This window comes from Canis lupus, chromosome X (genome assembly GCF_011100685.1).
Source record: "Canis lupus familiaris isolate Mischka breed German Shepherd chromosome X, alternate assembly UU_Cfam_GSD_1.0, whole genome shotgun sequence".
Taxonomy (NCBI): Eukaryota; Metazoa; Chordata; class Mammalia; order Carnivora; family Canidae; genus Canis; species Canis lupus.
The window spans coordinates 32,467,538-32,493,199 of NC_049260.1; the positions used below are offsets into that span (position 1 = coordinate 32,467,538).

General features: G+C 41.1%; 1 protein-coding gene and 1 long non-coding RNA gene across 2 annotated transcripts in view; one reads left to right on the top strand and one right to left on the bottom strand.

The window, feature by feature from the left end:
- Positions 1 to 19,242: 19,242 nt before the first annotated feature.
- Positions 19,243 to 20,180, bottom strand: LOC111094893. Its single transcript, XR_005385939.1, has 3 exons — positions 19,880 to 20,180; positions 19,593 to 19,732; positions 19,243 to 19,372 (listed from the first exon to the last, which is right to left on the bottom strand). It is a non-coding gene; the product is annotated as an uncharacterized LOC111094893 (long non-coding RNA).
- A 158-nt stretch (positions 20,181 to 20,338) lies between these two features.
- LANCL3 (LanC like 3) overlaps positions 20,339 to 25,662 on the top strand; it is a 102,853-nt gene continuing 97,529 nt past the window's right edge. Inside the window, exon 1 of the mRNA XM_038587164.1 lies at positions 20,339 to 21,098. Coding sequence (XP_038443092.1) covers positions 20,526 to 21,098 — 573 coding nt within the window. The 5' untranslated portion in view covers positions 20,339 to 20,525. The remainder of the gene's footprint in view (positions 21,099 to 25,662) is intronic.

A 25,662-nucleotide genomic window follows, 5' to 3' on the forward strand; every position in this document is an offset into this window, starting at 1 on the left:
CAACAAAGATTTTTAAAAGACAAAGACTGGATGGAGGGAATTAACCAAATATGAATAAGGAGTATCACGAAGCCCTAAGAATGGCATTAAGAAGCCACTCTGGAAAACTGTGTGGAGGTTCCTCAAACAGTTAAAAATATACCTGCCCTACGACCCAGCAATTGCACTGTTGGGGATTTACCCCAAAGATACAAATGCAATGAAACGCCGGGACACCTGCACCCCGATGTTTCTAGCAGCAATGGCCACGATAGCCAAACTGTGGAAGGAGCCTCGGTGTCCAACGAAAGATGAATGGATAAAGAAGATGTGGTTTATGTATACAATGGAATATTACTCAGCTATTAGAAATGACAAATACCCACCATTTGCTTCAACGTGGATGGAACTGGAGGGTATTATGCTGAGTGAAGTAAGTCAGTCGGAGAAGGACAAACATTATATGTTCTCATTCATTTGGGGAATATAAATAATAGTGAAAGGGAAAAGAAGGGAAGGGGGAAGAAATGTGTGGGAAATATCAGAAAGGGAGACAGAACGTAAAGACTGCTAACTCTGGGAAACGAACTAGGGGTGGTAGAAGGGGAGGAGGGTAGGGGGGTGGGAGTGAATGGGTGACGGGCACTGGGTGTTATTCTGTATGTTAGTAAATTGAACACCAATAAAAAAAAAAAAAAAAAAAAAAAAAAAAAAAAAAGAATGGCATTAAGAAGAAACAGACTATTTAGGCTCATTATGTAAATGTAAAAAAGAAGACATGAGCCTTTCTTAAAAATTATTTTCTCAGCAAAAAGATACAGGAAATTATGGGAGTAATCGATGAATCATAACAAATGATAGAAGAAAAGCCAAAATTATTCCACTTCTATGATGTTTCTATTATTTTTCCATTGAGGAAAATTATTTTCAAATTGAAAAGGTTAGAACAACAAAGATCAGGAGAAAATAGAAACTCTGGACACTTACAGAGATTGGAGGTTATGCCAGGCTGAAAACAACAGCTTGATTTGAACAGTAATTTGGTTGAATTGAACAGAAAAGTGATTTATTAACAGAAAATTGGGCAGCTCATAGAAACTATGGGAGGGGTGGAAAGCTGAACACAGAGACTAAGGGCCAGGGACATTGACCTAAATGACCCCACAGAACAGCCTATTGAAGATTCAGCTGCCACCATCACTGTGCAGTGGATACTAAAGTTCATGCTACAACTACCATGGTATTGGATATTATATGCTGCTACTAGAACTCTCAGTTGTCCTGGGAACTCTGTCTTGATACAACTATACTTCCCACCTGAGATGAATCATATAGGCGCAGATTTTTGCATGTGGTTCTCTTTAATTCAAAGACTGGATGCACCGACAAATATACCAGATTAGCAAAATATGGTTAAATATTCACATTCTCAGTGCAAGGAATGCTGGGGAAAATCTGAATACAGCATTTTTAATTCTACAGGAGAAAGTAGGTCCCTGTCTCTCACTAAAACTCACGAAGTGTGAATTCCTCAGAGGATGGAATTCAACTAGTGTGCAGGCAAAACAACTGGCAATACCCTCCACAGATCACATTTAGTTTGTTTGCTTCGAAGGGCTTTTAAGAGGATCACTGACAAGTGGAATTCCTAGGAGAACCAGAAGCATCTGGAAAACAATTTTTAAGAATAATAATTGAGCAAATCGGCAAACTTTAGTCTGAAGAATCATCCATTTCCTTCAGTACTGTGAATCCTAAGATGACAGCATCACTTTTTCTAGGAATGCTATCTAGTCCAAATTCCACATGCACCACCCACCCAGCTCTTCCTCATTAATCTGTTGCCAGATTTTTTTTCTAGGAGATAAAACTGGGATAATTGGAGCCTGTTCATTACAGACAAGGATATCTTACAGATGTAAATGTCCTCTCATGGCCTAACTCTTGATCCACAGTAAGCTGCATTTGCAGGGAAATCTTGTAAAAAGGCCAGAGGATCACAGCTCCTGGCAGAGACAAATATATTGTAATGTATGGGTATATGGACCGTATAACTATATAGACTATATGGAGCCTACAATAGCATCCTTTCTCCCTTTACTCCTCAGTAATAAAACCCTAGTTTTATGTAGAGTGGCAATACATCCAACTGAAAGACTTCCAGTCATCCTTAAATTAGATAGGGCAATATGACTGGGTTCTGGACAATTAGAAAGAGGAAATATTCTGTGAGATTTCAAAGAGGGCACCTTCAGAGGGCTAACTCACTGTAGAAGAACCACCTTTTGCCCTCCCTCAATTCGTGTCCTTGCTTCAAGCCTGAAATTTAGACTTTGTGGCTGGAACTGCTGTAGCCATCTTCAGCTGTGAAGTGTCTCAGAAAATGGAAGCCATGTACTAAATATAGTAGAGTAGAAAGACAAAAGCAGCCCAGGTCCTTGGTGTCACTGTGATGTTATCTTACCAGTTCTGCCTCCATGCCCTGGGCTTTTTCTATTATGGTAAGACATAGGTAACACGAAATCTACTCTCTTAACAAACTTTTATGTGTATCGTACAATAATGTTAACTATAAACACAATGTTGTATACCAAATCCCTAGAATACTTCCATCTTGCATGACTGAAACTATACCAATTAAACATCTCCCCATCTCCCCCCTTCCCCAATTGAGCTCCTGGCAGTCACAATCGACTTTCTGCTTCAATGAGTTTGACTACTTCAGATACCCCACATAAGGGGAATCACATAGTATTTGTACTTCTGTGATTGGCTTATTTCACTTAGCATAATTTCCTCAAGGTTCATCGATACTGTAGCATATGACAGGACTTACTTATTTTTATGGCTGAATAATATTCCATTGTATATACGTATGCTATTTGCTTTATCTATTCATCCATGGAAGCACATTTAAGTTGCTTTTACCTCCTGGCTATTGTGAACAATGCTGCAATGAATGTAGAAGTACAAATATCTCATTGAGATCCTAATTTAATTCTTTTGGATAAATACCCAGAAATGGGATTCCTGGATCATATGGCAGTTCTATTTTTAATTTTTTGAGAAATGCAATATTGGTTGTCATAGCAGTAGCACCATTTTGCATTCCCACCAGGAGTGTACAAGGGCTCCAATTTCTCCATGTTTGTTATTTTTTGTGTGAATTATAGCCATCCTTAGAGGTGTAAGGTGACATCTCATTGTGGTTTTAATTTACATCTTCTTGATTATTAGTGATGTTGAGCATCTTTTTATATACCCTTTGGCTATTTGTATGCCTTCTTTTAAGAGATGTCTATTTGAGTCCTTAGCTCATTTATTTTTTAAAAGATTTTATTTATTTATTCATGAGAGACACACACAGAGAATGAGAGAGAGAGACAGACAGAGGGAGAAGTAGGTTCCACGCAGGGAGCCCAATGCGGGACTCAATCTCGGGACTGCAGGATCATGCCCTGGGCCAAAGGCAGGCACCAAACTGCTGAGCCACCCAGGGATCCCCCTTAGTTCATTTTAAAATCAATTTTTAAAACAATTGTTTTGTTTTTGCTATTGAATTGTAGGTGTTCTTTATATATTTTGAATATGAACCCACTATCTGATATATGGTTTGTAAATATTTTCTCCCAATCCATAGGTCACCTTTTCATTCTGTGTTTTTTTGTTTGTTTCCTTTGCTGTGCAGAAACTTTTTAGTTTGATGTAGTTCCCAAAGCTTTTGTCCCTCGTGCTTTTGGTGTCATATTCAAGAAATCATTTCCAAGTTCAGGGACGTCTGGTGGCTCAGTGTTTGAGCATCTGCTTTTGGCTCAGGGCATGATCCCAGGGTCCTGGGATCGAGTCTCACATTGGGCTCCCTGTGAAGAGACTGCTTCTCCTTCTGCCTATGTCTCTGCCTCTGTGTGTCTTTCATGAATAAATATTAAAAAAAAAACACAACAAGAAATCAATGCCAGGTACAATGTCAGAAAGTTTTTCTCTTAGGTTTGCCTATACTTTCAGAGCTTATATTAAGTCCTTAATCCATTTCGAGTTGATTTTTGTGTGTTTTGCAAGACAAGGGTCAAATTTCATTCTTTTACATGTGGATATTCAGTTTTCCCAAGACCATTTAGTAGATTATCATTTCCCCATTGTGTATTCTTGGCAGCCTTGACAAAGATCATTTGACTATATATGCATGTGTTTATTTCTGAACTTTCTATTCTGATGTATTGGCCTTTATGTCTGCCTTTATGCCATATTATTTTTATTACTCTAGTGTTGTGATATTTTTTTTGTTTTTGTTTTTTTGTGTGATACATTTTGAAATCAGCATGTGTGAGGTTTCTAGCTTTGTTCTTCTTTCTCCAGACTGTTTTGGCTATTCAAGGCCCTTTGTGGTTCCATACGAATTTCATGATCATTATCTTCTATTTCTGTAAAAAATGCCATTGGCATTTGATGGGGATTTCATTAAATCTGTAGGTCACTTTGGGTACAATGGGCATTTTAATAATAATTGTCTTCTGACCCATGAAATGGGATGTGTTTCCATCTATTTGTGTCTTCTTTAATTTTCTTTCAGCAGTGTTTTATAGCTTTCAGTGCACAAATCTTTTGCCTCCTTTGATAAGTTTCTTCCTAAGTAGTTTATTCTTTTGATGTTATTGTAAATAGGGATGTTTTCTTAATTTCCCTTTTGGATTGTTCATTGTTAGTGTATAGAAATGCAACTAATTTTTGTCTGTTTTCATTCCACAACTTTATGGAACTCATTTATTAGTTCTAAATCATGTTATTTATGAACTGAGATAATCTTACCTTTTTTCTGATTTGGATGCCTTTTATTTCTTTTTCTTGCCTAACTGTTTTGGTTAGGACTTTCAGTACAATGCTGAATAGAAATGGCAAGAATGGGCATTCTTGCCTTATTCTTGATCTTAAAAGATTTCAATTTTTCATTATTTAGTATATAGAATTTGCTTCAGGCTTTTTATATATAGCCTTTAATATGCTGATGATGTAAATTTCTTCTACATCTAGTTTGTTAAGAGTACTTTCTAACATGAAAGGGTGCTGCATTCTGTAAAGTGCTTTTTCTTCATATATTAAGATAATCATGCAATTTTTACACTTTATTCTGTTAACAAGGTGTATCATATTTATTGATTTGGGTGTGTTAAACCATCCTTGCATCCCAGTGAAATCCCACTTTGCCATGGTTTATAACCCTTTTAATGTGATGTTGAATTCAGTTTGCTAGTATGTTGTTGAGAATTTTGGTATCTATGTTTATTGGCCTGTATTTTTCTTCTCTGGTAGTGTATTTTTCTGGATTTGTTTTCAGGGTAATGCTGGCCTCATAAACTGAATTTGGAAATATTTTTCTCCTCTTTATGGTTTCTGAAGTTTGAGAAAGATTGACATCATTTGTTCTTTAAATGTCTGGCAAAATTCACCCATAAAGCCATCTGGTCCCGGAATTTTGTTTGTTTGTTTGCAGGTTTTTGATTACTGATTCAATCTCCTTACTTGTAGATCTACTCAGATTTTGTATTTCTTCATAATTCCATTTTGGTAGGCTGTGTGTTTCTACAAATTTATTTCTTCCAGGTTATCCAATTTCTTGGCATATACTTGTTCTTAGTAGTCTCATAATCCATTCTATTTCCATGGCATCAGTTATAATGTCTTCTCTCTTATTTCTGATTTTGAGTCCTTATTTGTTCTTAGTCTAGCTAAAAGTTTGCTAATTTAGTTGTTCTTTAAAAAAAATCCAACTCTTTTGTTGCTTTTTCTATTCTGTATTTCATTTATATCTGCTTTAATTGTTATCATTTCCTTCCTTCTGACATCTTTGGGCTTAGTTTGTTCTTTTTCTAGTTCCTTGAAGTGTAAAGTTGTAAAGTAAGAGTTTTTATTTGAGGTTGACCTTTTTTAATGTGGGCGATTTTTGCTTTAAGCTTCCCTATTTGTCTTTTTAAAAGATTTTATTTATTTATTCATTCATTCATTCATGAGAGACACACAGAGGCAGAGACACAGGAAGAGGGAGAAGCAGGCCCCATGCAGGGAGCCTGATGTGGGACTTGATCCCAGGACTATGATCACACCCTGAGCCGAAGGCAGACACTCAACTGCTGAGCCACCCAGGAGCCCCTAAGTTTCCCTATTTGTACTGCTTTTGTTGTATCCCATAGTTTTGGTATTTTATACTTTTATTTTCATTTGTTTCATAATACCCTCTAATTTACATTTTGTTTTCTTCTTTGACCTATTGTTTGTTCAAGAATGTGTTAATTTCCACATATTTGTGAATTTTCCAGTTTTCCTTGAGCTACTGATTTCTAGTTTCATTCCGTTGTGCTTGGAAAAGATACTTGGAATCATTTCAATTTTCTTGAATTTGTTAAGACTTGTTTTGTAACCTAACATGTGATCTATCCTGGAGATTGTTCCATCTGTGTTTGAGAAGAATGTTTATTCTGTTGCTGTTGGGTGGAATGTTCTACATATGTCTGTTAAGTTCATTATGTCTATAACATTGCCAAGTCCTGTGTTTCTTATTGATACTCTGCCTGGATGTTTTATCCATTATTGAAAATGAAATATTGAAATCTCCTATAATTATTGTGTTGCTGTCAATTTCTCCCTTCATTTATGTCAATGTTTGCTTCATATATTTATGTCCTTTCTTCTTAGATGCATATATAATTGTTATATCTTCCTGATGAATTGGCCACTTTATCATTGTATATTGTTCTTTATCTTTCATGACAGTATTTTACTTGAAGTCTATGTTATCTGGTATAAGTATGGCCACCCCTGATCTCTTTTGGTTACCATTTCCATGAAATATCCTTTCCCATCTTTTCATTTTCAGCCTACATGTGTGCTTAAATGTAAAATGTCTTGTAAAAGGCATATAATTGAATCTTAAAAAAAAATCCACTGTTTTTTGATTGAAAACTTTGATCCAATTATATTTAAAGTATCTATTGATAGGCAATAACTTATTGCCACTTAAAAAAATTATATTCTGAGACACCTGGGAGGCTCAGTGGTTGAGCATCTGTCTGCCTTTGGCTTGGAGCGTGATCCCAGGATCCAGGATCGAGTTCCGCATTGGGCTCCTTGCATGGAGCCTGCTTCTCCCTCTGCCTATGTCTCTGCTCTCTCGCGCTTTCTCATGAATAAATAAACAAAAATCTTTAAAAAATTATATTCTGCCTTGTTATTTTGTCTCTCTTCCCCTCTTGCTCTCTTCATTTATGTTTTATTGACTTCTTTTTGTAGTAGCATGCTTTGACTCATTTCTCATGTTCTTTTATCTCCTAAAGGTATTTTCTTTGTGGTTACCATGGGGCTTACAAAGAACATCTTGTAACAATCTACTATAAGATGATAGCAACTCAACTTCAAACAAAATACAACTTCATACTTCTCTCCTGCAACACTTTGTTATTGATGTAAAAAATTACATTTTATATTGCATATCCATTAATATATTTTTATAGTTATTTTTATACTTCACTTTTAACTTTTTTTTAATTTTTATTTATTTATGATAGTCACAGAGAGAGAGAGAGAGAGGCAGAGACACAGGCAGAGGGAGAAGCAGGCTCCATGCACTGGGAGCCCGACGTGGGATTCGATCCTGGGTCTCCAGGATTGCGCCCTGGGCCAAAGGCAGGCGCCAAACCGCTGCGCCACCCAGGGATCCCACTTTTAACTTTTTTTTTTTTTTTTTAATAAATTTTTTATTTATTTATGATAGTCACAGAGAGAGAAAGAGAGGCAGAGACACAGGCAGAGAGAAGCAGGCTCCATGCACCGGGAGCCCGACATGGGAATCGATCCTGGGTCTCCAGGATCGCGCCCTAGGCCAAAGACAGGCGCCAAACTGCTGTGCCACCCAGGGATCCCCCACTTTTAACTTCTATACAAGAATTAAAAGTGACTCACATATCACCATTTTAGTATTATAGTATTCTATACTTGTTTATATATTCACCTTTAACAGTGAGCTTATATTTTCCTATGCTTTTGTGTTGCTGTTTAGCATCTTTTCATTTTTCATTCAATATTTCTTGTAAGGCCGTTCTAGTGATGAGCTTTATCAGCTTTTGCTTATCTGGGAAATTTAATTTTAAATGATGGTGTTGCAAAAAGGAATATTTTGCTGGGTACGGTATTCTTGTTTGGCAATTTTTTCTTCTAGCACTTTGAATATATCATTGCACTCCCTTTTGGTCTGCAAGGTTTCTGCTGAGTAATCCACTGATCTGCTTATAGGGTTCCCTTGTGTGTGATGAGCCACTTTTCTCTTGCTTTCAAAACTCTGCCTTTTGATAATTTCATTATAATGTGTCTCAGTTTGGAAATCTTTAGTTTCATCTTATTTGGGGGTATCTGTTGGGCTTCTTGAATCTAGAAGTTCATTTTCTTTCTCAGATTTGTGAAGTTTTCAGTCATTATATCTTGAAATCAACGCTTTCTTCCCTTTTCTTTCTCTCTCTTCTTGTGGGACCCTAATAAAGCACAGATTGGTCTTTTGATGTCCCATAATTCCTCTAGGTTTTGTTTTTCTCGGTCCTTTTTCTTTTCACTTATTTAACTGGATAATCTCAAATGAACTTTTCTTCAAGTTTGCAAGTTCTCCCATTTGCTAATTCATGTCTGGTGTTGAATCTAAGGAACTTCTCAATTCAGTTATTGCATTCTTCAGATCTAAAATTTCTGTTCACTTTTTTATATTTTCCATCTCTTTGCTGAAATTCTCACCTCGTTCATTCATAATTTTCCTGAGATCCTTGAGCATTTATAATAGTTGTTTTGAATTCTTTGCCATGTAATTCATATACCTTTGTTTTTTTAGGGTCAGTTCCTGGAGATTTATTTGGTTTCTTTGATTGGGTCATTTTTCCTTGTTTCTTTTTGTTCCTTATAACTTTGTGTTGGTATTTGCACATTTGAAAAAAAAAAAAAGTCAACTCTCCCAGTTCCTACAAACTGACTTCATACAGGAAAATACATTCACCAATCACTTCAGCTAGAGATCCTGTAGGCCTCTCAAACCTTTTTTGTGAATGTATGTTCTTTGGACTTGTCATGTAGATTCCTAGAGAGATTTGTTGGTTTTTTTGTTTTTTATTTTCAGGAGTTTGTAATCTCTTGCTCCTTCTGCTGTGTGCCTGCTATACTGTAGGTCCTCTGAAGCAGCAACATGCTGCCCAGCTCTTTGTTCTCTGTAGCCCCTAGGGATCTAGATTATGCCAGTTCCTGTCCATTTTCTGAGACAAGTGAGACAGAAACTAGTCCCTCAAGTTGCTTTCCCAAAAGTCAGAATGTCAGATGCATATTCCACTCCTCTCTTATGAGGGAGAAGCCACCAAATTATGTCAGCCTTTGTCTGCTGTGCCATGGACCTTCTAGAACAGCAGCATGTCACACAGCTTTTTTTTGTTCATAGTGGCATTGAAGCATCTGGCGTATGCTGGGCCCATCCACATTCTGAGACAGGCAAGGTAGAAGCCAGTCCCTCAGGAAGCCCCCTGAAAATCCAGAATGTTGGAGACATGTTCCAGTCTTCTCTTCCCCCACTAAAAGAGAGACTGCTGAGTTATATCACCTCTATTGAATTGTGGTTGTATACAATGGAATATTACCCCAGAGCTTTAGTATGCTGCCCAGCTCTTTTTTATTCTCAGCAACCTCCAGGCACCTAGACTATGCCGGTTCCCATCAGTGCTCCAAGACAGGTGAAACAGATGCCAATTCCTTGGGCAGCTTCCTGAAAGTTAAAACTTTGGATGTACAGTTTAGTCTTCTTTCTCTTCCTAGGTTAAAGTTAAAAGCTAGGAGTTTGTTTCAGATTGCATGGTACTGTGCCAAGGTGACAGGCTATGACAAGAGAGTATTACAAATGTTCCTATGGACTTCATTCAATGTGACTGGTTTCATGCTTGGCCTAGGGCACAAAAACCTCTAACTGGCTTTCAGATTTTTCACAGAGGCAATTGGTTCATATATTGTTGTGGAATCTGTTTCTCTGGGGGGAAGGAAGGCCTGGGGCTTCTATTATGGCATCTTATTGACATCACTTTCTTTACCTTTGACTTTTTTTAATAGGTGAAATTATTATGCTTAATGTTTAATATATTTTTCGTTCTAAACAGCTAGATCAAATCCTAATGGATGCAGATAGATGCCTGCTTTAGGTGGCAGGCATATTATATGAAGTCTTAAAACTTTATAAATATAGGATGATATAAGTTTAAGATTCAAATTATTTTCTTCTCCCAAATATTTTATGAAAAGGAAGAAGTTTGTTTTTTAAAGATTTTATTTATTTATTCATGAGAGACACAGAGAGAGAGAGAGTCAGAGACACAGGCAGAGGGAGAAGCAGGTTCTACGCAGGGAGCCCGATGTGGGACTTGATCCTGGGACTCCAGGATCATGCCCTGGGCCAAAGGCAGGCGCCAAACCATTGAGCCACCCAGGGATCCCCGAAAAGGAAGAAGTTTAAAAGAATAATGAAAATACATAAAAGTGCAGTTCTCAGGAAAGCACATCCTCCTCTTTCTGTTTTTACCCATAGGAAAACAATGGCTCTCATGCTGTTTTGGTTAATTAGGAATAGGATAGATATCCAGATGTTAATCCCTTAGCCAGCCTCATACTCCACATGGTTTTTTGGTCTAGATACTTAGTCTGCATCACAAACCAGAGTGAGCTTGTACTAATTAAATGACTTCATTTTATTTATATTTAATCATTTGGTAAATGAAATAAAGCTATTATAAGAGATAATAGACTTCAGATTTAAAAATAAATATTGAGACTAGATAAATATCTCTGCTTTTTCATGACATTTATCTGGCAGCAGGAACTTATTAGACTGTCATGATGTTCTATTCCATTGACTTATCTTCAGGCTGCCTTTATAGAAGGCCAATCTTTTGGATGTTTTCAGTCATCATTTATATGTACTTACCTACTTATCTCTTCTGAATCCACTAGCACTCTATATCTGAATTCCAGTTTTGTGTATCTCATGCAAAACTCAAAATCCAAATGTATAGTGCTCTTGACAAAAAGAGGCTAAATGTCACCATCTGAATAAAAATCAATTTTACTGAGTAGTAGTGGCCTGTAGATTCAGTCATGTGAAGATTCTAAGTGTGAATTTCAGGTAACTATGTATCAAAACCACTTTACCTCCATGTTAAATACAGAGATAATATTGATAACTTTCTGGAAAATCTTAATTGAAAGAGAAAATATAATTAGAGATTGAATATACTGATTTTTTTCTTTTTAAACTAAGTTTGTGCTGTACAACTTCTAGCCAAAAATAAACCAAATTTCTCTGTCAAGCCTTTCAGAAGCAGTTCAAATAACCAAAGTAACCAATGACATATTGCACGGTTGTTTTTTTTGTTTGTTTGTTTGCTTAGGAGAAAACTGTGGAAAGCTTCCATTGTATTTAAAAGATTGAAAACCACTGAGTCAAACATCTCACTCATTTAGTGCCTGCTTATTCTCCTTTCCAGATCTGCTCACCTACATGGCTTTATGTCACATGTTTTTCCTTTCCTGCCTACTCTTAGCACTGCAGAACCAGACAGCCTTGAAAAAGATTAATTTTATTCTGTCTTATGCATCAGCAACAAAATTTGTCAACCTGAATCTTTATTACCAGCAATCATACCAAAGCTGAAAAACATAGCATGATTTCTTTTTCCACCTTAGAAGTTGAATTTGTCACACTAAAAAAAAAAAAAAAAAAGGAATCTTTAGGCTTGTAAATGTAACGTGTTTGGTTTAGGAATCATTGAGAAAGAATAAGCAAAACAAATAAACAACCCCCTTCCGACTCTTTTCTAAGGAGAATCAACTTAGTAAAAGAGGAAGATACAAGAGGTTAGGTGGTAATCAGGCAGAAAGAATACACTTCTTGAAGCAACTACATGCAGAATAATAATGATTTTGGACAAATGCTAACATTTATTCAGAACTAGACATCAAGATAAATCCTTTATAGGCATTATCCTAACCATCGTAGGAGACAGATTCTCTTATTATTACCAATTTATAGATGAAAAACCGAGGGTAAGGAAAGTTAAATAACTTTCTCAAAGTCACACAGTTAGATTTGATGGAGCAGGAATTTGATATCAGGTCTTATTTCAACACTTCCCCTTATTCATTGCTCAAGAGCTGTTCTCAATCAGCTCTTGTTCGCACTCATCCCCTCAAACATGACGTCTACAACTTTTCCAAACATTTTTCTTGCTTCTCTTCCTGCCTACCCAGCTTCTATAAACAAATCACAGCAAATGATTTTTTAAAAGATTTATTTATTTATTTGAGAGGGAGAGGGAAAGAAAGAGCCCACGCAAACAGTGGGGAGGGGCAGAGAGAGTCTCAAGCAGACTCTATGCTCAGAGTGGAGCCCATGGGGCTCGACCCCACAACCCTAAGATCACAACCTGAGCAAAAACCAAGAGTCAGACCCTTAAGCTGACTGTGCCACCCAGGCTTTCCCACAGCAAACTACTTTACCAAAAACCCAAATCAGTCCAGATCTTTTTTTTTTTTTTTTTTTTGTAAGTGACAGATATCTACTTGAGCAAAAGAAGGAATGTACTGGGTCCCATAACTGAACAGTTCTTTAGGTAAACCCAGGTATGGGTGTACCAAAAATGTCATCAGGTCACACTTTTTATTCTATGACTCAGTTCTGCTTTCCTCTGTGTGGCTTTATACCTGTTTTCTCCTTGCATCCACAGGATGGCCACCAGGAGCTGGAAATTTAATCCTATGTTAGCAACCTCAGCTTCCCCAATGGTTCTAGCCTCCCAGAATTGCTTTTTCATGGGCAGGCCTAGGATATATGCTCACCCTTGGGGACATGGGAATGGTTTAGCTCCCTTCAAATGGCATGTTATGGGAATGAGAGGTGGCTGTTTCTTAAAGGAAATTCAAGGGGCACCTGGGTGGCTCAGTGGTTGAGTGTCTGCCTTCAGCTCAGGGCATGATCCTGGGGCCTGGGATCAAATCCCATATTAGGCTCCCTGAGGAAGTCTGCTTCTCCCTCTGCCTTTCTCTTTGTCTCCCATGAATAAATAAATAAAATCTTTAAGAAAAAAAAAGGAAACTCAAGATATTATTGATAGGAGAAGGGAATGAAGCTGGATTGACCAGCACAACAGACTTTGCTCTGAAGTCTGGGTGCCTTTTCCCATATTCTCACTATATTAATTAACCCATTTCCAAAGCTTACCTCCATCAGCCTCCTTTAATCAGACTTAGTGAATTTTGACTACATCTTTGGGACTACATCTTATATAAAAATTGAAATTATATATACATATACATACACACACCATATATATATACACACATATATATAACCCCATAATAAGACTGAAAGTTTCACTCCAAGTTTTAAAATTAAATTATCCATTGTCCTTCTTCTCATACCTATTCTACTACCTGTATCGTTTGACTTGGTGCATAGCACCTCCATTGGCCCAGTTGTCCAGAGCAGAAACCAGACATAATCTTTGATTTTTCTTCCTTACTCCCACATACAATCATCAAACCCTATAAATCCTACCTGCTTAATATCTCCTGATTCCTTCTAAGTCTCTCGATGCTTCCTGCTACTGACCTAGCTCAGATTTCCTCATTTCTTTTTTTTTTAAAGATTTTTATTGATTTATTCACAAAAGACATATATAGAGAGAGGCAGAGACATAGGCTGAGAGAGAAGCAGGCTCCCTGCAAGGAGCCTGAGGTGGAACTCAATCCCGGATCCCGGGATCATGCCCTGGGCCAAAGGCAGGTGCTCAACCGCTGAACCACCCAGGCATCCCTCCTTATTTCCTGATTATTCTGCTTACCATCCTGATAAGTCTTCCACTCCTCAAATATATCCTCCAATTTTCTAGAAAAATGATCATTCTAAAGCTCAGATATGATCCCATCATTCTTCTTTCCACCATTCAGTGGGCCCCAGTTTCCTCATGTTTTTTTTTGTTTGTTTTTTTAGTTTCCTCATTGTTAAAGGAAAGGATTAAATTGATGATTTCTTGGATCTTTCCAGCTTCATGATTCTGTTAATCCTTGCCAACCTAAAGCAGTTAGCTTTCTTTGGTTACCTGGTAATGGATTTTTCTACCTTTTGGACTATGGGCTGGAACCTCAGTTCTTTCTGGATATCACTCCTTGTTATAGCTAATGGGAATGTTGGGCCAAGGTGTATTGAGAAATCATTTCATATTGAGGACAGTTGGAAAAGTGTAAGTATGAGCATTTCAAAGTCATAATCAATAACAATTCTTTGAGACATATCTGATCTTTTAACTACTACCTCTTTTGTGTTCATGTAAGTGTCCAGAAATTCTATCAGAGAAAAACTCTACCTTATGTTTCTCACTTTGGAACTTCTTTCAACAATGAGAACTATCAATGGAGCAATAGATATAGTGCTTTATCATAAGGCAAAAAGCAAGAGTATTAATTAATGCATTATTCATTACTAGGTCATTATTTGACATCCATTGAACTATTCCACCACAGGGATTCTCAGTCACTCCTCTTCTTCTAATCCTGAATATTGCAGAAAACCTTAAAAATTACTACATGTAGGAAACTTAAAATTTCCAAGTTGAAGAATTTATTCTAATCAAAGGAACACCCCCATCTTCAGTTGCCAATTTTTTAAAAATATTTTATTTATTTATTCATGAGAGACACAGAGAGAGAGACAGAGAGAGAGGCACAGAGACAGGCGGAGGGAGAAGTGGGCTCCATTCCATGCAGGGTGTCTGACGTGGGACTCGATCCAGGTTCCCAGGACCACACCTGCGGGCTGAAGGTGGGGCTAAACCGCTAAGCCACCCGGGGGGCCCTTCAGTTGCCAATTTAAGGTGACTTTACATAGATTCATCAGTTTAAAATAGGAGCATATTTGTATTAGTATTTTGCCCCACACATCAATAATTTATCATAGTGTATTTAAGTCATACACCCATACATACATAGTACCCAAAGGGATAACTGACACATATTTTTCTAATATCCAGTAAGGTAGGGTGTATGTTACTACTTATTCTTGGCCAGTGTGACTGATCACACTGGGCTGTCCCTCCTTCAGACATAGTGATGGTTGACAGTTTACTTCTTTTGCCTAGTTTCTAATCTGCAATTACATTGTGCACTGGCGATCATGTTTGACATATAATGGCTAAATAAAAATGCTTAAAATGGATAATGTTGGATGTAGAGAGAAAGAGGCAAGAAAGAAAATCAAATCTTATGTCAAAAATGTACATTTAAAAATGTACATTTTTAGGGCTGCTTATACAAAGGAGCACTATCAAGAAATTGATGAAAGTGGACAGCAAACTACAGCCATGAGTCAGGGATTGGTGGAAGTTTTTGACATTAAGAAAGGTATCACAGACATCGATAAATATATATTGAGCAAATATTGTGTGCCAGGCATTAATCTAGGTGCTTGGCATAAAGCAGGGAGCAACGGAGATAGAATCTCCTGTCTTTGTGGGAATTACATTCTAGTTAAAGGAGACAGACAAGAAACAACATGAATCAATAAAAATATATAGTGAGGAGATACCAATGGTTGGCAGGGATGGGTTGTAATTTAAATAATAAGTTATGGGAGACTACATTGAGAGAGGTGAGGGGGCAAGTATATCTTTTGAAGAGTATTCCAGGAAGAGAATACTGAAAGAAAATTTTCCAAGTTAAGACTCTAACTAGCAACGTTTGAAGAGTATCAAGGCAGTCGGTGCAGCCGGAAGTGAAGGAGCAAAGGTAAGAAGAAGAGGGGAGGTCAGGGAAGGAAGAACAGCGAGATGGCAGTGGGCCTTCTGGGCTATCTTATGCGCTCTGAATTTTACTCTGAGGGACAGGTGCAACACTGACATCAATCAGGACATAGGATCTGACTTCTATTATTCAGGCTGCTATTTTGAGGAGGGGCTATAGGGGACAAAGGAGCAGAAGCAGGAGAGGTCTCCAAGGTTTAGGTAACTAAGCTAAAAAAAATCAGAGGCATTTCCAAAGAGAATGTGCTATAAGGACTAGACATAGCTCTGACTCAGTTAATGGAACCATTTCTAGGTTGCACCCTTAGGGCACAACTTCGGAAAAATTTCTGAAAGTATTTTTAAGATGGTTTATCCCATAAAATGTACTATCTCTTAAGTGTTGAGGTTTGACAGTTATAAATTTACTGTTTTGTTTTGTTTTTTTCAGATTCACCCTGAGAGAGCAAAGATTTGCAGCAGAGAAACCCTTTGATTTTAATATTTTCTTCCTGGATAGTTTTGCATGATTTTTATGTGATTTCCTTGATGAACCCACTAAAACTATTTTCCATCCATAGTTTTGCATAATCTGCATAATAAGGAAATCCTGAGGAAGAACTAGGAACTGGGCAATTCAGCAAGATCACAGAAACCATGTGTTGGGAGCTGCTTGTCAGCAAATGCTGCTAGAGATTCTGTAAAGATCAGGACAAATCTTGCAGATAAAGGCAAAATAACTTGTCTTTGGCAAGATTTTGTATAAGCTGCATATTTCTTTGTGGGGTCGTTGCTACTTCTAAAGAATCCAACTAGAATTATTATTTTGGAACACATTTTTCTGTGTACCTGCATACTTCCTGTCTCCCTGTCCACAGTTCCCCCAAAATATTTCTCTCCTCAACTATTTGCTGCCCAGTTGAAGGGGCCATATAGATTATAAGGGACTTTATGGCATTGGATGATGGGAAGCTAGCAAGATATTCTAGATAGCTTTGCTGCACAATAAATTACCCTAAAACTTAGTAGCTTAAAACTATTTCATTTTGCTCATAATATTGTGGGTCAGGAATTCTGGAAGGACTTGGGATGGTGGTTCTCATGGAGCTTCCGTCATCTGAGGGCTCAGTTGGACTGTGTATCCAAGGTGGCTCACTCACATGGCTATCAGCTGATCCTGTCAGGTGGGCTGTCAATCCGAGCACCTGTAAGTGACCTCTTTGTGTTGTCTGCACTTTCTCACAACATGGAAGCCTCAGGATAGTCAGATTCTTACAAGGTGCTTCAAGTCTCCAAATAGGAGTGGTCCAGCATATAACAGGGAAGCTGCACCATTTTTTCCGAGCTTTGGCTGCCATGCAGTATAATTTCGATCACATTCTACTGGTTATAAGTCAGCTATAAGTCCGCTCAGAGTCAAGAAGAGGGGACACACACTCTACTGTCTGATGGGAGGAAAGTCAGGGTCACATTGTAGAGGAGCGCATGGACAGGAGATGTTGTTAGGGCCATATTTGGGAAATGTAATCTCCTACACAGGGTTAGTTGATAACAACAGATTGGGTGAAGTCACTGTAAAGCATTCAGGTCACCAGCCTGTCGAGAGACAAAGAAAGGAGGCAGAAACTGCAGAACATTTATATTCTTGCATTCATAAGAGCAAAAGGATCCAAGAAAACAGTGGGGATTTAATCAAGTCAGGGCAAACTTTCAATAAAGGTTTCATTCTGCATTCTATACTCCAGGTTACTCTGTGATGATGGTTTCTCATAGTCATTCATTCATCATTTCACAAACTTAATATTGAGTGCCCACTACATAGGACTATTCCAGGCTTTTGGTGCATATCAGCAAATAAATGTAACAAAAAGCCCTATCCTCATGGAGAGTGTATTCTCGTGGAGTCGTGATATTAAAATAAGAAATAGTGCTTGTGAATTCAGTAAAAGGCAATTATAGACAAGGCCTCACATGGTCTAAAGAACTAGCTCCAACCGGAAGGATGTTCTGGGCTGAAGTTTTGCCAGGTGATTGTGAAACAGACCAAGTGGTGGGGTCTTTGGGAAAGACATTTATAGGTAAAAGGGCTAATTTGTCCTATGAGTTTAAGAGCACTTCCGGAAAACTGCTAACCTCTTGCTTTTCCCAAACCATGCTGTTTTACGTCCATCTGGTACCCTTTGTTCTACTTGTTGGCATCACAGCCCCAAACCCGTAGGGCCTCCAATAATGCTCCCCACCCTGTACACACACCCTCTGCCATATACTTTGGAGTTCCATGAAGACACCCTGCATTTTTCATGTGATTCACCAATAGATTAAGGCAGGTAAAAATGGGTCAGTACTAAGGCTAGACCTAAAGAAGTCTTGAGTGTTTTCACTGGAGCTCTTGCCCCTCTGCCTTTGCCACACAGGCATGCTGCGATTAGCTGGAGGATGGGAGACAAGTGAACTAGAGCCCAGTTGCGCCAATCTCCCCAAGCAACAGCTAGCCCAGCCCTAGACACATGAATGAGCCCAGCCAAGGTCCCAGATACATGAGCAATAAACTTACAGTCTATGAGGTTTTGTGGTTGCTTGCTATACACCATTTTGGGGCAACAGAGGGGGTGGCACAACTAGGAAACGGCAGAGCTCCTTCTCTGGGAGACTTGCTTACAGGTCTTTTTGTTGTTGTTGTTGAAGTCAGTGAACACAAGGCCCTGTCATTGCTGCTGGTGCTACCGTGGCACTGGGATTTGCAAAAGGATAATCCCAGTCAAAATGAACAGAGTTGCCTCTAGATTCATGACAAGGGGGAGGTGTGGAGGAATGAAGTGGAATAAGGCTTCATTTCTGCCTGTGAAAGTTTGCATTTTAGGCCTTCTTATCTGAAGGGACAAAAGTCACTCCTAATGTTTATTCCGATCAAGGGAAGAGGAAGAAGCCCCAAGAGGAAGCTAAACATTCCAGTTGCTCCTCTGATACCCTTAACCCATCAAGCTCCCTGCCTAAAAGTGGACTTAGCTTTTTTATCATTATAATTAAAAATAAGCCTGTTTTGGCAGCGTTAGAGGAGGATGGAGACCATAGCACCCACTATGTGGATGCGTCAGTCCTGCCAGTAATCCTGGCAAACAGAGCTCCTTTTCCAGAATGCACGGAGCAAGGACTGAGGGGCAGTCAATGTAATCTCTGCCTCCAAATCGTTGACAATTACCACTTTTGAGGAAAAAAAACCCACCTCCAAACAAAACTGTCCTTTCAAGTAAGCGAAGTAGTTGCTCTCCCCACCAAGTGTCAGGAACTTTTCCACCACTTATTCTTTTGTGTCTGGCACAATCCCTATCAAAATGCAAATACCCCTGGGAGAGGTGACCTCTTTGGCCTTCACTGGTCAACACTTTGGGAATGGAAGCATTACTTTAAAACAGCTGAACAAAAGAAAGGCAACTTGTTTGTGTAATTGTTCATTTTCTGTCTTGCCCAGTGGACTGCAAGCTCCAAGAGGTCTAGGACCGTGTCAGCTTGGTTTACCCATTTATTTCCAGAGTCCAGGACACAGAGGAGACCCTCAGTAATGCCTGCGAAAGGAAAGCAGAAGAAACAGAGGTAGGAAGGGAGGAAAGAGGCAGCTAAGAACACGCAGAAAAGGGTAAAAATGCCTAATTAAAATTCTCACGCAGCATTTACCCTTCTATTAACTAGTTAATGACATCAACCTCTTTACTAGGCTCTTACTACGCATGCATGGGAGGGAGAGGTCTCTAGAGTAGGAGAAACACAGAGCCCCCACCCTCTTACCTTAACCTGGTGTGGTTCTTTGCATTTTTACTTCTGTATACTCCAAGAAAAGCAACACGACAACGAAGGCCAAGCAAGTTTCTCTATGAGGCCTTCCACCGATTCGACGCTTGAGACGTGATGTACTCAAAGCCCTCAGCCTTTGGGATTGAAACATTCAGAATGAGAACGCCAAAGTGACCAAGGTGAGAAAACAAGTTTCAGGAGGGCACTCCGTTTTCTCCTAGTTCCCCCCCTCCGCCCCCCAGTTCAGTGGCTTCTCGACCTTTAGCGTGCCCGTGAATCACCTGGGGGTCTTGCTAAATATGCTGATTTTGATTCGATAGGTTTGGGGCGAAGTCTGAGCTGCTGCGTTTTTAACACGCTCCCAGGTGATGCCGATCTGCTGACTCGAGGGCCACACTTGGAGTATACTAGGGACTCGAGGTCTTCACCTCCACCGCCAGGTGTGTGCGTGTGCGTGTGCGTGTGCGTGCCGGGTCTCAGCTTTCCGGATCGGTCCCGCACGTCCCTGGCCTTCCGCCGAGAAGGGAGGAGCCGGGGGCGGAGCGGGAGGAGTGGCGCGGGCCCCGCGTGGGTCCTGCCGGCGATCACCTCGGCCCCTTGGAGAGGCGGCCGAGCTGCGGCGGCGCAGGAGGGGGCGGGTTCGGCGAGGGCGCGGCCTCTCGGAGGGGGGCGGGCGACGCGCATCCCCCGCGCCCGCCTGGGCCACTCGGGAGCTTCGCGGCAGCCCGGTGCCCCACTTGGCAGTCCGCTCCGTGCTTCTTCCTCGCGCCCGCCTCCTCTTGTCACCTCCCGTCTCAGCCTCCCTGCTCCATCCCCGCCGCATCGACCGCCCGCCGAGCGCCTCCGAGAGCGAGAGGTGGTGCGCGGGGCTTCAGGGCGCGCTCTCAAGCGGACCCCGGCCCGGCCGCGGGGGGCTCGGGCAGCAGCATGGACACCAAGCGCTGCTTCGCCAACCGCTTCGATGACTACCAGGGCAGTCTGCTGGCGGGCCAGTGCGAGGAGGCGGTGGCGCCCTTGGTCACCGCCACCATCGAGCGCATCCTTCAGGAGCTGCCCCCGCTCGGGGGCGGCGCTGAGGCCCGGGGGGCAGCGGCCGCGGCCAGCAGCTGCCAGGGCGGGCTGTACGGCGGCGTGGCCGGGGTGGCCTACATGCTCTACCACGTCTCTCAGAGCCCGCTCTTTGCCGGGGCCCGGGAGCGCTACCTGCGCTCGGCCAAGCGCCTCATAGACGCGTGCGCCCGCGCCGAGGAGTGGGGCGAGCCGGACGCCGACACCCGCGCTGCCTTCCTGCTCGGGGGCGCGGGCGTGTACGCCGTGGCCACGCTCGTGTACCACGCCCTGGGCCGGTCCGACTACGTGCAGCCGCTCGGCAAGTTCCGGGCGCTGTGCGCCGTCTGCGCGCCGGTCTCCTTCCTGGAGTGCGGCTCCGACGAGCTGTTCGTGGGCCGCGCGGGCTACCTGTGCGCCGCGCTCGTGCTCAAGCAGAAACTCGCCCAGGAGGTAAGAGGCAGCCCCGGCCGCGGGGGGGCGCTCGCCGCCTGCCCGGCCCTTCCCCGGACTCCCGGCCGCGGGAGCAGCGCCCCCCGGCTCTTCTCTTTGTTACTCGGTCTGGCGCTGTCATCTCCTCAGCCTCCAGAGGTTTCTCTCCCGGTTTCATCCGTCTTCCCTCCTCTCTTTTAGAGCCTCTCGTTTGTTGGGATTGCGCGTCTTTGCGCTTTGTTCCCGTTTAACGCCCAACGTGGCGTCTCCCCGGATGCCTCTGCCCAACAGCTTCCCGGAGGTCCTTTCAAGTGAAGGGGGGAAAAACCCCGAACTCCTTGAAAATGAGATTTCCCTTCCTTTGGTCCTCCTGTCAAAAAGCCGAAGCACTCTCGTATGTTAAGAGCGCTAGCAAAGTATTGGAAGTTTCGGGGGCTGGTAAGGCTGTCATTGTTTCCATCGCTAACGGGGAGGTAAATGGCTTCTGCGACCCCCCCCCCCCCCGCCTCGGTCTGTAACCCAGAATTACTGCCCAGCTGCGGGTCTGATGTACTGACTCTGGTTGCTTGCTATTTGGTTCATCTCAGGGCTTTTTTTTAAATGCATATCTGATGAGAGTGTCCTTCTGGATGCATAAATGTAGACAGAAGTTTACCCCATTGTAATCGAATGTGCATTTTTCATTTTAGAACGTGTAGTTAGAAATGTCGAGACGACAGTGTACTTGACAGAGCAGGTTTTCTTAATGAATAGCTTTCCAGTAGCTCTTTGAAGTGAATTGGATTTCACAACTACATATGGATTGTTGTTTTTCTTTTCTGGATTCACTTTGAATACAACATGTGACTGTTAGAATGTGCCAGTTCCTGTGGGGGGAGGGGGGAATCCTCCAAAGATCTTAGTAACTAGAACTGAAAGAGGCATTTTCATTCATAACCCAGTGGAGCCAAATATTCTAGGGAGGAAGTGACACATTCAACATGACTTTATTTGGGTGAAAGAGACATTTGAAGAAAAATTAAGGGTATACGGTGTTTTAAAAGTGCAATTAACTTAGATAACTTCTAAGATAACAGGCAGACTTGATTTTGTTTTTATAGCAGGTGAGGTTGATCCAAGTGAGGAAAAAAATCACTGAAGACTGTGTACTGTGCTAGCGCGGTAGCAAAGATCTGTGTGACAAAGTTGTCTTGAAATAGTTCATTCTGCTTCTGAGTCACTGTTATCTGCTAGCAGTTCCCTAAGGGCCCTTCCAGTTGTAGAAAACCTTTTAGAAGGCCACAGGGCTATTTACATATCATTTGCATTACATTTGCATCTGCTCCTCAGACCTTGCAGTCTGGTGGTAGGCAATTTTCAAATAGGTGGGGGTTTTTTTTGTTTTGTTTTTGGTTTTTGCTTTCCCTTTTTGTGCTTTGGAGCCTTTTCTCCAGAATGGAGTGGCAAAGAGTGTGAGACTCATCAGGTCATACAGGTAGAAACAGACCACAAGGACTCATTGCCCTAAATGGTGGCCCAGGGCCAGTCTGCAACGCTGATCCAAAAAGACATTTATTAAGACCTCTCTTTTGCGCTCCTGCCAAACCAAATCTGTCTTTTTCTGCTAATCAATTTGAGGTGCTTTGACCCCTGCTTCTAGAAGACAGAACAAACTCTGAGGGTTAAACACTGCTCCCTGTCCGCCCCCCCCCCCCCCAAAACTCCAGCTCAACCTGAGCAAATAAACTAGTCTCAGTGCCAGCCTCAGCTGCAGTAATCTGAGAAATTCAGGCTTGAAAGGTGCAGGGCAGGGGCTAAGCACGCCTGGCTGGAAGCCCTTATGAGGGGGGGAAAATACATCTTCTGCACTATTCCCACTCCCACATCCTAGTCAGCATATGGCTTTGCCCTCAGTAGATGATCCATAAACGTTGATTAAATTGAGTTGCCAAATTCTGTCATTTCTCTATAAATAATCTGTTATTATGTCCTGGGTTTCTTGCCTTCCAATGTCATTTATATTCGCTTTCCTCTGGCAGTTCCCTCAGTTATCCTAGTCTAGATCCTCCCCACACTACTTGGCACAGCTTTGGCACCTAATAGTCGACTGAATGAATCCCCATTTACTGGGATTAGTACAATATACTCAGCTGGATTCTCTCAAGCCATTACATGTACCACTTAGGAACCAATCTTAAAAGCACTTCATTATGCCATTTCCCCACTCAGCATCCTACAGTGGCTCCCTATTACCTTTTCTCCCGTGGCTTCTCATCTTTCTCAAAGCTAAGGTCCTTAAAATGGCCGACAAGGCCCCACATGATTTGGCCCCCCTGCATACCTATTCCACTTTTGCTCACTCTGCTTCAACCACACTGGCCTTCTTGCTGTTTCAGGCATTTATTGTCTCGGGGTATTTGTACTCGCTGTTCCCTTTGCTTGGAATACTCTTCCCCTAGCTATTTTTATAGCTAGCTCTCTGACCTTGTATAGGTCACTACCTCATCAGTGAAGCCTTCCCTGTTCACCCTCTTTAAAACTGCAACCTTGTCCCCTAACTTTGTGCCCTTTTCTTGTTTCATTTTACTTGTTTATTGTCGTTCCAATTAGAAGATAAGCTCCATACATGTGGAGAATTGTTTTTTTATTGCTATATTCCCCTCATTAAGATGGTACCTGGGACATATTTAGGGTTCTCAACTTTTCTTTTGGTATTATTACAAATATTTTTTATGCCACTCATTTTTAATTGTGACTCATTTATCAAGATTTTCCTTTACGGTGGTGCTTTTGGTGTCCTACTGGTAGGAATACGTCCTATTGGTAGGAATTCTTTCCTACCACTAAGGAAATATGTGTTGCCTGAATAAGTGAATACTAGTTTCTTAAAAATTTTGCCTCAGATTGAGGGTAACCTTAGCCCAGTGCATGTTAAACTTGAACCTTCGTAGGAATCATCTACAGATCTTGTCAAGAGAATACAGGCTGATTCAGCAGGCCCGGTATTGGGCCTGGGATTCTGCATTTCTAACAAGTTCCCGGGTGATGCTGCTGGTTCAGGGACCCTACTTTGAATAGCAAAGGCAGTATAGTGCTGCATAGGTTTTGGCATACCAGTCATGTCTATTAAGATATGCTATAAGACACCATTCTCTGGTGTCTTGGCTTGATATATTTTTTTATAAGGTTGTAGTTGAGAATACTGATTGCTGTATCCTATCATTCTTTCATTATAAGGAGCCACAAGGGAAATTTCTCTCAGTACTTAGAAACAGGAATAGTTGTGCTCCTCCTGGAAATTGATTGAATTTTTTAATCTTCAGAATATGTCACATAACTGACATGTTTCTTATTTGATGCTGGCTACTAGGGAGCATATGGCCAGAATTGTCCACATAAGCTTGTGTAAAGTGCCTTCTCACATGTACCTTCATATACAGGTGTTTCATTTGGGGTTTGTAATTTTTTCTTCCTTAGTTTACCCTTTTTTGACTTGTCTTCCTTCCATCTGATTTGATTGTACTGATAAAATTCAGAGAGGAGAAAAAAAATGTGTGCATGTGTGTCTATGTATGGTAAAGAGACAGTGACAGGAATAGTCCCTCTAACCAGGTAATATATTTGTGTTCAATTTGGCTCTCCTGGAAATACTCAAGGGAAGTAGCTTTAACGGTTTGTTAAGCAGATACCCTTGAGCAATGGGGCACTAAAGTCCTATGAAATCACACCATAAAAACTTGTATTGGGTCCATTCTGCTTTCCAGATTGGTGAAAATGTAGCAGGGAAAAGGAAGTTAGAAATAGTGGAGGGATAAAGGGGACACCTGGGGACCAGAGTTAAAATAGTAACTTTGCCATTGGGGTGACCTTGGACAAATAATTTTAACATCTCTAAGCCTCAATTTCCTCACTTGTAAAATAGATGAATGATTGCTTCCTTATCCACTTAATTCTGTCGTTTATTCCTTTGTTCAATTACTGTCAGGTTTTTTACCTGTGCCAGGCCCCTTGCTAGATACCAGGAGTTCGTAGTGAACAAAAATCAATATAATGATGTTACCACAAGTGCTCTGAAAGAAGTAAACAGGAAATAACTGGGGGCAGGGAAGGAGAGGGGAGGGGTGCTGCTTGGCAGACATCAGCAAGGAAGACTTCTCTGTGGAGGTGATGTCCTGGCTCATCATTGAAGCATGAACGTGAAGTGGCTGCTTTAAGAGCAAGCAGGCATTTCAGGCAGAGGAGACAGCAAGGATGAAGCCCCCCCCCCCCAGGTGGGAATCTGCTTGGAAATTTCAAAGAAATGGAAGGCTGCCAGCATAATGGGAGCAAAGTGAGCTAGGGCTAGATGGATGGGAGAGCTCCAGACCAGGTAGATGCTGTGAGCAGGATCAAACCAGATTCTACAGGGCCAGGTCAGTCTGGAGTTTGCACGTGTTTCAGGCTTAAGTGGCAATGTCTTCATCTTATTTAATTTTTAGAAAGATCACCTGGATTTTCTGTATGAACAGTGGATTGAACAGTATTAAGAATGGTCACAAGGGGGGCTGGTGTCTGGGGTCTAAGCCCCTTTTGTCCCAAGGACTCCTTTGTAAATCTGTTGAATCCT